At 38.9% G+C, this 14236-nt stretch overlaps 1 protein-coding gene across 1 annotated transcript; it reads right to left on the reverse strand.

The window, feature by feature from the left end:
* Positions 1–736: 736 nt before the first annotated feature.
* On the reverse strand, positions 737–1465 carry LOC110944640. The gene has a single exon (XM_022186294.1). It carries the CDS (start codon positions 1463–1465, stop codon positions 737–739), a length of 729 nt encoding a protein of 242 aa, XP_022041986.1.
* Between the last annotated feature and the right edge of the window lie 12771 nt (positions 1466–14236).

The raw sequence follows: 14236 nt of genomic DNA on the forward strand, positions 1-14236 counted from the left end.
GGTTTCTCCTATTCCAAAAAAAGAAAAAGAAAAATTAAACTATTCGGTTAAAGGGATAGTACATGACAACTCTTGTGCAGCATATGACATTGTTGTTTTATAATGTCTTGGAAACTTGACAATGTGTAAACATACTCATTGAATAGTGTTGTATTTTCATAGGATGTCTTGGTAGAAAGTTTATGGACCGAATCACTTAATTATAAGAAACATAAAGAACGATATGCTTTTTTTTTGTTTTTACTTTCTGGGTTTTTCCTGAAACATTTTTTTGTAAGAACAATATAAAAAAATGTGAAAAAGAGAGAGATCCAAGGTGCATAGTCGAAAATTGTTTACTATCATCGCCTCTATTAGGCGGTAGAGATCAATTATCACCATTTCTCATCTCACTAACATGGTATTGATTATCGATTTTTATTTTCACTATTGATCACATATAGATATAGAAATGAGTGGTTTGTAGTTTTACAATGAAACTCAGAACCTCACTTCTTCTCATGTGGCATTAGATCTTTAATCATCACCTTGATTTTGATAATGAAATATGTAAGAGGGTTAAGATCCTTTGTACAAGGATTTGTTAAATGTAATGAGTGCGGGATTACATTAGAGCAGAAACGATTTTTTTTTTTTGAACGACAACTCGCTATTTATATATATAAATAGAGCCAGCAATGGGCTGAAAAAACACAAACAAAACAAACGAACAAAAAAGAAGACACAAAAGCAACGATTACAAAATATCTAAAACATTAAAATCCGCCCACTTGTCCCATTCCAGCTTCGGAAGCTTCGTGCGGTAAGCAATCCAAAGATACACGTCTTCTTTAACAAGGTCGACTGTTCTCAGTGTTGAAACAAACTGCCCCTCGAAAACTTTGAGATTTCTAGCATTCCAAATTCGCCATACCGTAGCCAAGATTACCGTGTAAACGATTCTCCTCCATCTAGCCGAACCAATATTTCCAGTCAAAACATCCACCACTTCCTTTAGGCTGCCCAGATTTATCGGAGGAGGAATCCGCATCCAAACCACAATTTGCCACCAAACAATTCGGGCCCATATACAATTAACAAAAACGTGATTAGTATCTTCAATCCCATACCCGCATCTATCACACATATGATTTCGAATAGGAATGCCTCTTTTTTCCAAACTAATTTTATCCGCCACTTTCCCTTTTAATGCCCTCCACAGCAAATAGTTACTCTTTAACGGAGCCCACGAGTTCCAGCAAAGCGAATCCTCACTATTGGTATCATTCTCGACCGCTATCTCAGCCTGAACACTTTTTGTGGAGAAACTTGCACCATCTTTGGTATCCCAACGCCAAACATCTTTTTTATTCTCATCAATAGTGACCGAATGCAGCAGACCCGAGAGCCGTTGAAACTGGTCACATTCCTCCGCTGAACTGGGTTCACGAATCCAGTCCCACTTCCAACCATTATCCAGGCCCATCTTCCTCGAATAACTCCACACCAAGCCATCTTCTGAAGCCAGCGGTCCTTCCAGAAGCGAACCTTCATCCCGTTGCCAATATCGACTTTCATTTTCTCATCTATACTAATACCATGCTTTAAGAGACTCCCGTCCACAGCCCCGATATCCTTCCAAACACCTGGAATCGATTTTTTTGCCGGGATCAATTTCATATCGACTTTGTTTTTGTGAATAGCATAGATCACCGCAGCCCAGAGCTGAGTAGGATTGTCTTTGTATCTCCACCACCATTTCGACATCATCGCTAAATTAAAATCCGACAACTTACCAATCCCTAACCCACCTTTAAATTTGGGTTTTTGTGAGATTAAATATATTATTATTATAATATTTAATCTTGTAGCCATTATAATCATTTATATTATATAGATCAAAATATATTAATAACCTATTAATAATTAGTTGGTAATTGTTGATGGACCATATTACCCTTATTAACTAATTAGGTTTCCTCTTGGGTGTATATATAAGGAGATTATTAGAGAGTTTAAGGGTTAGACGATTAGACAATTTCACAACCCTCATAACATCATTCTCGGCTCTCTCTCCTAACCGAAATCAACCCTTGTTTCAGTTTCATCACCATCATAACTTTACACCCTAAGGAGGAACCAGATCATCCTGACAATCATGTCGAACTCGATGGCTGCATCTCTGACTGGATTCTCTGCTGGCCTGTCTGCTGTAACAGGTATGTTATTCATGTTTTCCATTATATTTAAACAGAACTGATCAACATGTGGTATCAGAGCATATGTTGATAAATCAGTTCTGTTTCCATTATATTTAAACAGAACTGATCAACATGTGGTATCAGAGCATATGTTGATAAATCAGTTCTGTTTTCGTATCCATCATTCTGGGATCATAATCTGGAAAACAGAAAAGTTTTTTAAAAGCCATATACATCACGGCTGGTTTTCGGTTTTATTGTACCGAAATCAATGTTTTCAGGAAAGGGGTGATTAATCATGTCACCCGAAACTAATACGGGTAAATTAATATCGGAAATCTGTTAATAGAAGTCTTAAAATTAAGGTTTCGGATCCCAGAATTATGTTTTAATTTTTAGGGTTCATCATATTGTTCTAAGGAAAACTCGAAAATTCCTTAAGTTTTGGAATATAATTTGGATTAGTGGGTGTTTTTTCTGTCTTTGATCTGAATTTTATCTTTTAAAACTTCGAAAACTGTTAATAGATTTTCAGTTATTATTTTCGAAATCTTTTGATAATTTAGATCAGCAATAAAATAGGAACACTATCCCACAATCTCTAAAATTTCGAGTTTTCAGTTATTATTACAAAACAGCTGTTAACAGTGGGTTCGAGACCATCAGATCTCGACTCGAGACCATCAGACTATGACTCGAGACCATCAGATCTCGACTCGAGACCACAAAGTCTCGACTCGAAATCATAAGGGTCATCAAATGTTTACAACTCGAGACAAAGGTCTCGACTCGAGACCATAAAGTCACAACTCGAGACCACTGAGATTTCGACTAAGGGCTTCAATTTTCACAACTCGAGACCGTGGTTGCGACTCGAGACCGTGGTTGCGACTCGAGACCTCATTATGAGTCGAGATCTCATAAAATGCAGTAGTCGAGACCATGATTCCGACTCGAAACAACAAGGTTACGACTCGAGACCTCATAATGACTCGAGATCTCATAACTCAGTCGAGACCTGACTCGAAACCTCATTATTTTAGGCTGCACCCCCCAGCGAACTCACCGCGGAGTTCGATCCGCGCTAACAGGTGGTTTGCTATTAAATACTTGGTTTTGTTAACACTTAATTAACTAATCAGAATCAGATAATTTTTTTTTACAAAACCAAAATAGCTTCACTTGAATGAGCTTCTGATGTATCATTTCTGGGCAAGCTGATTTAATACATCTATTTATTGTTTAAGTATTATAAAAGCTATGTTGAGTATGCATTACAAACGTGAAATGTCTTAATTCTGGCCAAAGCTGATTTAATTCATTTATATTTAGCATGCTTTACAAGTGCATAACTAAAGTGATTGTCTCATTTCTGGCCAAAGCTGATTTGTCACGATTACTTTGCACACATACTTAAATGATTACACTTCTGGCCAAAGCTGATTTGTCTTCGTTTAAGTATAATTTTACTAAGTCTATTATTTTGATGTTAGTAATAGACAATATCACAGCTTCATAATTAAAATGGTCATTACTTATGCCTGCCTTAGTATAACATGCCCTTAGATCACATTAGGACTTCTTTCTTAGTATCATAACTTGCTCATCTTATTTCCACTATCAGCACCCAATTGCGCGATTCCACCTTTGACTGGTGATAACTTTGCTGAATGGAAGGATGCCCTCATGCTTACACTAGGATTGCTAGACTTCGATTATGCTCTTAGAGAGAATAAGCCAGCGGATCTTACTACTCAAAGTACTGCTGCTGAGCAGATAGTTCATGAAAAATGGACTAGGTGTAACCGCATGTCTCTCATGTTCATGAAGCAATCCATTCACAACGCTATTAGAGGCGCTATTCCTGATTCTGAGGATGCTAAAACCTACCTGGCTTCTGTGGAGGCTCAATTCAAAGGAACATCAAAAGCACACGCTAACACTCTTATCCTCAAGCTGGTGACGACTAAGTATGATGGGAGGAGCGGCATTCGCGAACACATCATGATGATGCATGACATGGCCAATAAGCTGAAAGGGCTAGAGATGGAAATCAGTGATGGTTTTCTTGTTCACTTCGTCATCACTTCACTTCCTTCGTCCTATGAAGCATTCAAGATCAACTACCACACTCAGAAGGACAAATGGACGATGAGTGAGCTGGTCGCTATGTGCGTACAGGAGGAAGATCGTATGAAGATGGATTGCACTACTGATGTGTGACAACTGGCACCAAACCGGTAATTTCCATACACTTTAATTATTATTTAATGACTGCAATTATGTGCTTAAATGTTAACATTGTCTGATTACATACTAAACAAGTGAATTCATGCACGTTTTATACTACAAGAATTACTTTATGCATTAATGAACAACGTTGCGTCAGAAATACTAGTAAACTCACCGGTAAGACACATTGTGTCAACAATTCTGCATAAAGCAGTTAGACAATAGAATTGGAGCCTAGGTGTAGGTCCAATGACAAGAATACATTAAAACCCAAGAATACATACAAGGGTTTATATATAGACATTACGAAAGCTAAAATATGCACTAAAAAGCTTCCGAAACGCACTTTAAGTGCTGAATTTTATTAAATTCAGCAATAAATCAGCTTTTAACACATAAATATCATCCAGAATATTTCCCTGAGTGTCGGGAATTGAAAGGGTTACAAAAGGGTACACAAAAGACACTAAACGGTGCAATTTAGCACTTTAACGAACCAGTATCGAACCGAACAACCGGACACTACCCGGAACACCAAAATATTGCTAGAAGCATTGTTTTTATTTTTCAGAGCTAGTTATGATTCCCGAACACCCTAACACCCACTAAATTATCTAGTAACTAATACTTGTAACCTTACACTTAGATTGGAATGATGAACTAACTAAATAGCTCAAAGTTGCATTTAGACCCCCTCCCCCTCATCCTAAGAATCGGCCCACATGCCTAATTGTGGGATTTTATTTGAATTGTTTATTAGATCTTGTAGTGTACTAGAGGGGACATAGTGTACTAGAGGGGACATAAAAACCAAGGGTTAACATGAGATTATGGACTATATGAAGGACCTCAAGATCATAACTCCATGAACATCACACCAACTCTTCTTCTTCCCCTTGCCCATTCTCGGCCGAACCCACATACACACACCATCATCATCTTCATCCAATCCTCATTCATTCTCAAGTTATCCTAAGGTGTAAGAAGGTGAATCACGAAGCTCGGTGAACACGGAACTTGAAGGACCTCTCTTGTGTGCCTTTATCCACTCGATTTCCATCATCTTACTTCCCTAGCCTTGTGCTAGTGGTAAGAACTTTGATCTTGATATTTTACTTCCATTTTAAGTGGTTAAAAGAAGAATCTTAATGTTAATCATGAAGAACACTAAGAATCACAAGGATGAAACTTGAACATAAGCTTAAATCATGAAGAAACTATGTTGTTTATGTGTTGTTATGCTTGATGATTGTTGTTTATTCATGTATTTGATGTTGATCGTCATATGATCTTGCTAGATCATGATTAAAAACATAATCTAGCAAGATGAGAGGATGAACTTGATGAAAGTTAATGGATCATCCTCATGAGAAGCATGAACTTGAAAGAATACATGGATTTCTTGAAAAATAATGATCAAGGTGAGTAGTAACACTTGTAGACCTAAAATTTCATGGATGATTTCTCAAGAAACCAAGTTAAAAGTACAAGTTTTACTTAATCTTGGTTCTTAAACAAATAAACCTTATTTTTGGAGGTTACTAAAGTATAGAAGTATGTAAGTAACAAGAAAAATCCATGAAGAAACATTTTTAGAAAATATGAGCACAAGTTGTAAAGATCTAAATTCTTTAAGAATGATATTTTTAAAAGATCAACCACACTTTAAAGGGTAACAAGACTTATTAAGAACACTAGTAAGTTACTACAATTTTTTACAAGAACTTCAAGTTCATGATGTAGTGTGATTTACAGGATCTAGACTTATGGTAAGACTTGATTGTGTTGTTGGTATTGATGATGATTTTAAAAGAAAATAAACACATGTTTGAAAACATGGGAAACCTCCATTTTTAAGGGAAACTCTGTCAAAATTTCTATAAATTTTGACACTTAGAAAAATATAAGTTTTGAGAAACTTCTTCCCTAAAAGTGTATCTAAAAATATTTTCCAAGGTTTCCCTAATTTTTGGTGTAAGAAACGATGATTTCTTCAAGATTTAAAATTGATATTAAGCATGTATATATTTTTGGAGAAAATATACATATTTAATTGATCACCAAATTTTGTGCTAAGTGTATGTAGTATGTATTATACGTGATAGTGAATTAGGACTTGAAAATACGCTAAATACTCATAAGAAGTAAAAGCACAAAGAATACACATACAATATACTTAGACAAACACAAGAAAATATATTTGTGGAAATATATTACTTGATAGAATAAGTAACTTGGATAAGTTATGAACATGAAATGAAGTGTTGGACAAAATACTTAATTCGGGTGAAAAATACAAGATACTTATATTTATTGTTGAGAAAATAATATAAGTAAGACACTTAGTTAAAAATATAAATTATTTTTAACATAAGAATACATATACAAAAGATAGTGACTTGTGCTTGTGCGATACAAGTCTAGTGACTAACGATAATAAAACACGTTTAGGTCACGAAGCTAGATAAGCAAATCCGGTGAAGTTTACGACGCAGGAACGCAAAGTTGTGAGTTCATGCTCCCCCTTTTCTTTTAACTGTTTTCAGTTTTATAACTTCGGGGGTGAAATACATGTTACAAATATTACAATGTTTACAAATGGTATGTTGATTACAAAAACAAGAAGCACTCTTGGTGATAACTAGTACCAAGTATGATGCATTTTGAGAATGATACGAGAAATCGTGTCACGAATAGGGTACCATAAGCACCATTAATCGTGTACATACTTAGACCGCAAAACAAAAGGTTAGATCTAATGGGTACTAGGGCAGCCCCACTCTTGGTGATAACTAGTACCGAGTAGTTTTTTTGTGTCTCCGTCGTGAATCGACAACTAGAAAAATGCCTATGGTTTGGTTGCTTCCTATGTCGTGTCACATGTTAATGGCCTTGCAACCCATTAACAACTTGATACATACAGGAATACTTGAGTTATACAAGAATACATGATTTATACGAGAAAACTTGATTTATACATGAATACTTGATTTATACAAGATACATACCATGTTTTTCATACAAAGTATACAAGCGTTCAATACAAGAACTGAATGAATTCACACCAACATTATGTTGACATTTTTTCCAAAACTCACATGTATTTCAGGTAACTAAAGTGGATGTGAATGCGGTCTTACTCAAGCTCCTGGATGTTGTTTATGTTTATCTTTAAATAAAGTTGTAAACTTCCAGACAATGTGTTGTCTCGTGATGTAAACGCTTAAACCTATGTTTTCAGTAATGCAATGTTTTGGGTATTTGAAGTTATTTTTACGAGCATATAGTATGTTTACCTTTCGTATGCAATGAGAACCTTTCATGATCACACCTCGTGCTTCCGCCTAAGAAAGGGGTGTGACAGATTGGTATCAGAGCTGCGATTGAAGTGAACCAGGATTCCTTCTCGAGTCTAGTCTACAATCTCTAAGGATCCTTGCACGAAAACAATTTTTCAAAAAGTTTTCATTGCATAAAACGTCCCGCGACATCCACTACCTGAAAACTGTTTACAAGAATCAAGAAAAGACGCTACGAGACTTAGGGTGCACTGGAGTAGCACTTGTCTGTGATTAAGAATTACTTGCAATTATGTGTGATAATTGATGTATATACTAGAAGTAGAATGTCACAAGTATACGTGACTTTACCTGAAAACAATGGCCCATCTGAAGGAAGAAATACAAGGATGAAACGAACTGTGTGGACTGTGCAAGGAGTTACATAATTATGGATGCATACATAATTATGGAATTCAGTGCACAGAAACCACAACAAGTCTTGTCACGTATAGCTTCCCTAAGTGCAAGAAAAGGTCAAACATGAACACTCCCCCCAGCCTATTAAATACTCTTTTAAGAGTAATGATTTAGGGTATAAAGACAAGAACCGCCAATGTGAAGTAAGGTGTTTACCTAATTATACATGCTTGCTGCTGTATGAATTGATTTATACATTGGGCGGATTGTTTGATGTCACTTATGTGGTATATGCCTATGTATATATATACTACTACTGTCTCATATGACGATATCAAACAAATGTCTAACCCTATTGTGTTGTGTTCTGTCAGAACATGGCACCCAGAAGAGTTGTGAACGCTCGTGATCAACCTCCTCCTCCCCCACTGCCAAAGATTGCTGAAGAGCTGAACGCCCTACGGGAAGAAAGAATCTCCGTAGCTATCGCACAATATGAGGCGAACCGCACCAAAGACAGTGGAGGACCAAGCAATGCTAGACGTAACGGACATGGAGATTCGTCTGGAGGAAACGCAGCTCAGGGCTGCACCTTCAAGCAGTTCCTCGACTGAAAACCACTGAACTACGATGGCACGGGAGGTGCAGTGGCATTTGTACATTGGACGGAAAAGACTGAAGCCACTATCCGTATGAGCAAGTGTACTGCGGATCAACAAGTCACTTTTGCTACTGGGTTGTTTGTCGATGAAGCTCTGACTTGGTGGAACTTGCAAGTTCAAACTCTGGGTGATGATGCTGCATACAGTATGACGTGGGATGAGCTAAAAGAACGTATGAGAGAGAAGTATTGCTCTCGTGTTGAACTCCAAAGGTTGGAGACTGAGTTCTGGCACTTGACTATGGAAGGTGCTGACATCACTGGGTATACTCGAAGGTTCCACGATCTGTCAAGGGTGATCCCCTATATGGTGACTCCGGAATTTAAGCGCGTTGAACGCTACATTTGGGGATTGGCCTCAGAATTCCGTGGCATGGTAACTTCGGCCAAACCTCAAACAATCACCTAGGCTGTAACTCTGGCTGTCAGCCTTACTGAAGATTGTGTTCGTATGAAGAAGCTATCACTGAACCCAACAGAAAAGACCGAGACGCATGCTGAGTCGTCCGGCGACAAGAAAAGGAAACATGCAAACCTGAATCAAGCAACTCGTAACAACAAGGGTTCCAACAAGAAGCGTGACACTAACCCGCCTCAGGAGGCGAAATCTTTTGCAGCCATGAATGACGCTCCAGCTAAGGGATACCTGGGCACTATGCCCAAATGCAATCAGGGCAAGCATCATCACGAGGGAGTTTGTCGCATTCCAAAATGCGACAAGTGTGGAAAGCTGGGTCACCGCACTGAAGACTGTTGGAGTAAGGGAAATAGGAACGGGAATGGAAACCGCAACGGTGCTGGTAATAGGAACGGTGGTGGAAATGGAAATGGCAAAGGTAACAGGAATGGTAACAGGAATGGGCGGAACCAAGGATGCTTCAGTTGTGGAAGCAAGGATCATTTCGTGAAAGATTGCCCAGGGGGAAACAACGCTCAGGCTCGAGCATTTGTGATTGGAGCAAGGGACGCATGCGAGGACCCTAACGTGGTCACCGGTACGTTTCTCGTTAACAATCACTTTGCATCCATATTATTTGACACTGGTGCCGATTATAGTTTCATGTCTGTGGAATTTAAACGTATGCTTGGGATGGAGTCTAGTAGATTGGATATTTGTCACACCCCAACCGATGGCGGAATCATCAGGGCATGGCACTGAGCAAAACAGATTGTCCAGAAGTTTCCATAACAACTATCATTACTATTTAATTTATATAATACGTCCCATACCGTACCTCAAATAGCAAACAAATTATTACAGATAACATCTAGTCAAATATTCTGTTCCGACAACTCAGATTTAAATATAAATATTGTTTATCTCTGTCTAGAGACTCAAGCTGCAAGATCTACAGACAACTATACTCTAGACTTTTATTCTAGTTTCGCCTTCCTAGCAGATAAGCATCTTAAACACCTGTCACATACGTTAAAATAAAGTCAATACATAAAATGTAAAGGTGAGCATACAAGTTTGATAATAGCATAATAGAGTTCGAATAATTTACACATAACCAGCACGTACACAGAGGAAAGCGAAGCATGTTAATTATCGACATGGATCTATCGATACCAATGACTGCGGGTTGACTGCCCGAGGCAGTTCGCAATACATGATTACCACCGTAATCCATGCAAGTAATTGTCCTTAACAACCCCCGTGTGAACGGGTGCTGAGTCCAAACTATAGTACTATCGTCGTTAAGGCAGGTAGAGAGCATTCCACGTGTACACATAACAACAAGCATTCATTTAGTCACGTAAAACGGTTAGCGTTTAAAGTAATTGAGTTGTGTGTTCGATTGTGATTTAGAATAAGTAACGTATGTAACACCCAAAAGTGCTGAAAGCAAAAAGGGATCGAGTATACTCACAGTGATTGATGGATTGAAGGGAGCACTTGAGAGTAGGGTTAGCCTGAATAGTTCGATAGCATAACGATAAGCAACGCGTAAGACGAAAAGCAAATGTTGGAGGGTCGGACAGCTGGTCGATCGGACGGTTGTCCGATCAAACGGCTTGACCGTTCGGAGTGGCATTCCGTTCGGACAGCCAGTCCGGTCGGTCGGTAGGCCGATCGGATGGCTGTTGAGTGGATTGTTCCTTCCTTTGCGAAGGATGTGTTTGCGTATGATGTTTGACTTTTGAAGTTTTTGTTGTAGCATTTGGAAACATTGAAGTATCTTTACCTTTCAGGTCGGTCGATCGGACGGTTGTTCGATCGGCTGGCTAACCGATCGGTTAGGTACTTCAGCAGACAAGTTCTTAGCAGGGTGTCACCTGATCGGACGGCTGTTCGATTGGGTGGCACTCCTAGTGCATTGAACACGTTGAAAATCGACTAAGTGTTGAAGTATAGTATCTCATGATCCGAAGAGTAATCCAATCGGACGGTAGTCCGATCGAACAGCAGTTCGTTCAATACTAGACTTCAATGAATTGTTCAAGTGAGGGACCATGTGCTAGCCGATCGGCTGGACTGGTCGATCGGCTGACTGTCCGATCGGCTGGCTGTCCGTTCGGACAGCAGTCCGATCGGTCAGCATCCTGACCTGATCAGCCTGTTCGTCTAACACTTGGCTGTTCTGATTGTTTGTTGTTATTTCGAGGTGTTTTCACAACAAGTTGAACCATAGAACCCTCGTTCTTACTTGTTCCTCCTGGTCGGACAGGAATCACCCATGTCACACCCCCAAAATCCACCTGCGGAGTATCACCGCTTGGGAGCGTGACTGACCAGGATCAAGCCACCAATCATATTGAACATGTAATTAATATATAAAAGTAAATGCCATTCAACCACCAATATGAAAGGTGTTCAAAATATAAGTATGTTATCACTGTTTAGCGGAAGCGTATAAATAAAACCCAACATAATAAAGTATGAAATGTCATAAAGTGATTAACGAAACAATCACGATCCAAGCCCACAACGACCAGCTCCTCCCTGTGCAAGCTCTATGTATTTAACGACCTGCAAGGCATGTAACAGAGGATCAACAACTAGTTGAGCGAGTTCACAGAAAGTAAATGCGTAATAGTAAGTTCGTTTGTAACATGTGGCTCTACTGGGCCGATAGTACGTTCTATTGGTGGGGGCTTCCCATGTTGTATATCCACTAGACTATTCGTAACCATAAGTGTTCTTCACAACCGAGAACAGTAGTACGTACAAGCTTTACGTAGGTTTTACGTAAGTGTCCTTCTGTACCCGAGGATAGTGGTACGCGTGGGGTTTACGTAGGTTTTACGTAAGTGTCCTTCCTGACTCCGAAGACAGTAGCATGTTATTGTTTACGTAGGTTTTACGTAAGTGTCCTTCCTGACTCCGGAAGACAGTAGCATATTCCTGTTTACGTAGGTTTTACGTAAGTGTCCTGCTTAACCCGAGGACCATGGTAGATAGTCTAGTAACCGTGTATGTACGCGTAATTGTTCAATTCCATAATTCAACCCATTCCCTATCCCCGGGAATCCCATGCCTTGGTAAAGAGTGTGAACTCACCTTGGTTTGCTCGGTATGCTAAGTTATGTGTTCACAAGTAATCAGTCAAGTCCTATAGCGTGCATGTATACACAATCAGTTCAAGATCATAAAGGTTCGCATGCAAGTCTATATCACAAAATGCTTGGCAGTTAACATCATGCACCACATAAACAGGTAATCACATTCATAACATTCATGCTTCACACACGTGTCTTTCACAGTTTGTTGTAACATTGTTATTCATTAGCATGCTTGACAGAACCATGTAAACTAACAGAAGTTGACAACCCTTAGGGTTAACATACTAACAATGTTAATACATTAAGACAAAGCACCTCAAAGAAAGTCGGACAAATATAACACTCCAAAAAGTTGGACATCATGCTTCACATTAAAAGTCGGACATCATGAGATTCACTAAACCTCGGACATCATGGCTTCACTAAAACTCGGACATCATGGGCCTCATAAGTTCGGACCCCTTGATACATTAACAAAACTCGGACAGGGGGGGGAGGGCCTTAAAACTCGGACCACATGTGTAAAGGTCAGACAAGAGGGGCTCTCCCCTTAAAAGTCGGACAACCCTGTCCTTGGTCAAAAAGTCAGACCTCTCATAAACACAAGGTCAGACCCCCTTATCTTCTACAAAATTCGGACTAGCATGCTTATCAAAACTCGGACCCCTTTGTTAGCTATATAAAAATTCGGACCTCATTTATTCAAGAAGTCGGACTTGTATTCATCATAACAAACTCGGATCTAATGTTTTCCATTACAAAACTCAGACAAAACATTTATACAAACTTCGGACCCTATATATCATTCATAAAGTTCGGACCTTATTCTCATGAAACTCAGACAAACAATCAGTCATACCTACGACTATTCAAGTTCATTGTAATTGTAACAGTTACGTTTTCACGACTAAGAAACCCTAACTTCATACATTTGCATTGCACTGATCAAATCAACAATCAATCTTTCTAACATATCATGCATCTAAATCATCAGGCAATTGATTACACAACTAATCAACATCATTTCACAAAAATCAGAATCCAAATCAATAAACACAGAACTAGTATGTGAAGAACTAGGGTTTTAGCATGAGTCAATCAATCAATGATTTACAATAACAATGATTAAACAATTACCTTGGATTGATTCTAGACAAAGAGAGGAAATCAAGAGTGATGAAGAGCTTGTGCCAATGATGAGGATGATGATTGCCAGAGAGGGTTAGAGAAAGTGAAAGTACGTGCTTTGATTCTTGGGTGATGATTAGTGAAAGGGATTAGGGTTAAGAATGATTAGAGTTTCACTAATAGCACTAAACACCCTTAAGTATTATCTATTACAGTTTCATCACCACATTCAAGTATTTGCCAAATCTTTCACACGTAACACATAACCAAGCACAATCACAATACACTTTATTGTATCAAAACGTATACAGTTACAAAGCAAACCAAACTGTGCAAATAAACAACTAAACAAACAGTGAGCATGCAATAAATGCGAAAATGGAATCTTGGAAACTCTAGTTGTCACATTATCCCCAACTTGAAAGAAATTTCGTCCCGAAATTTAGCATGCGGTTACTGAGGAAGCTAGGTAAGTTGTATCGTTTACTGGTTTTCCTGGGGTGTCACATCATCCCCCCGTTGATTTGGAATTCGTCCCGAAATTCTGTAATAGTAGCTTCAGCCTCAGTAGTGGTTGCACGGTTTTTGAATAACTGGGGATACTTGAGTTCCATTTGATCTTCTCGTTCCCAGGTATACTCTGGGCCACGACGGGAGTTCCAACGAACTCGTACAAGAGGTATTCTAGTGTTCTTGAGGACCTTAACATCCCGGTCTGTGATTTCAACTGGTTCCTCGACGAACTGCAACCGCTCGTCGATAGTGAGTTCCTTAAAAGGAACTATGAGAGTCTCATCTGACAGGCACTTCTTCAGATTCGACACGTGGAA

Source organism: Helianthus annuus, chromosome 6 (genome assembly GCF_002127325.2).
Source record: "Helianthus annuus cultivar XRQ/B chromosome 6, HanXRQr2.0-SUNRISE, whole genome shotgun sequence".
Classification (NCBI taxonomy): Eukaryota; Viridiplantae; Streptophyta; class Magnoliopsida; order Asterales; family Asteraceae; genus Helianthus; species Helianthus annuus.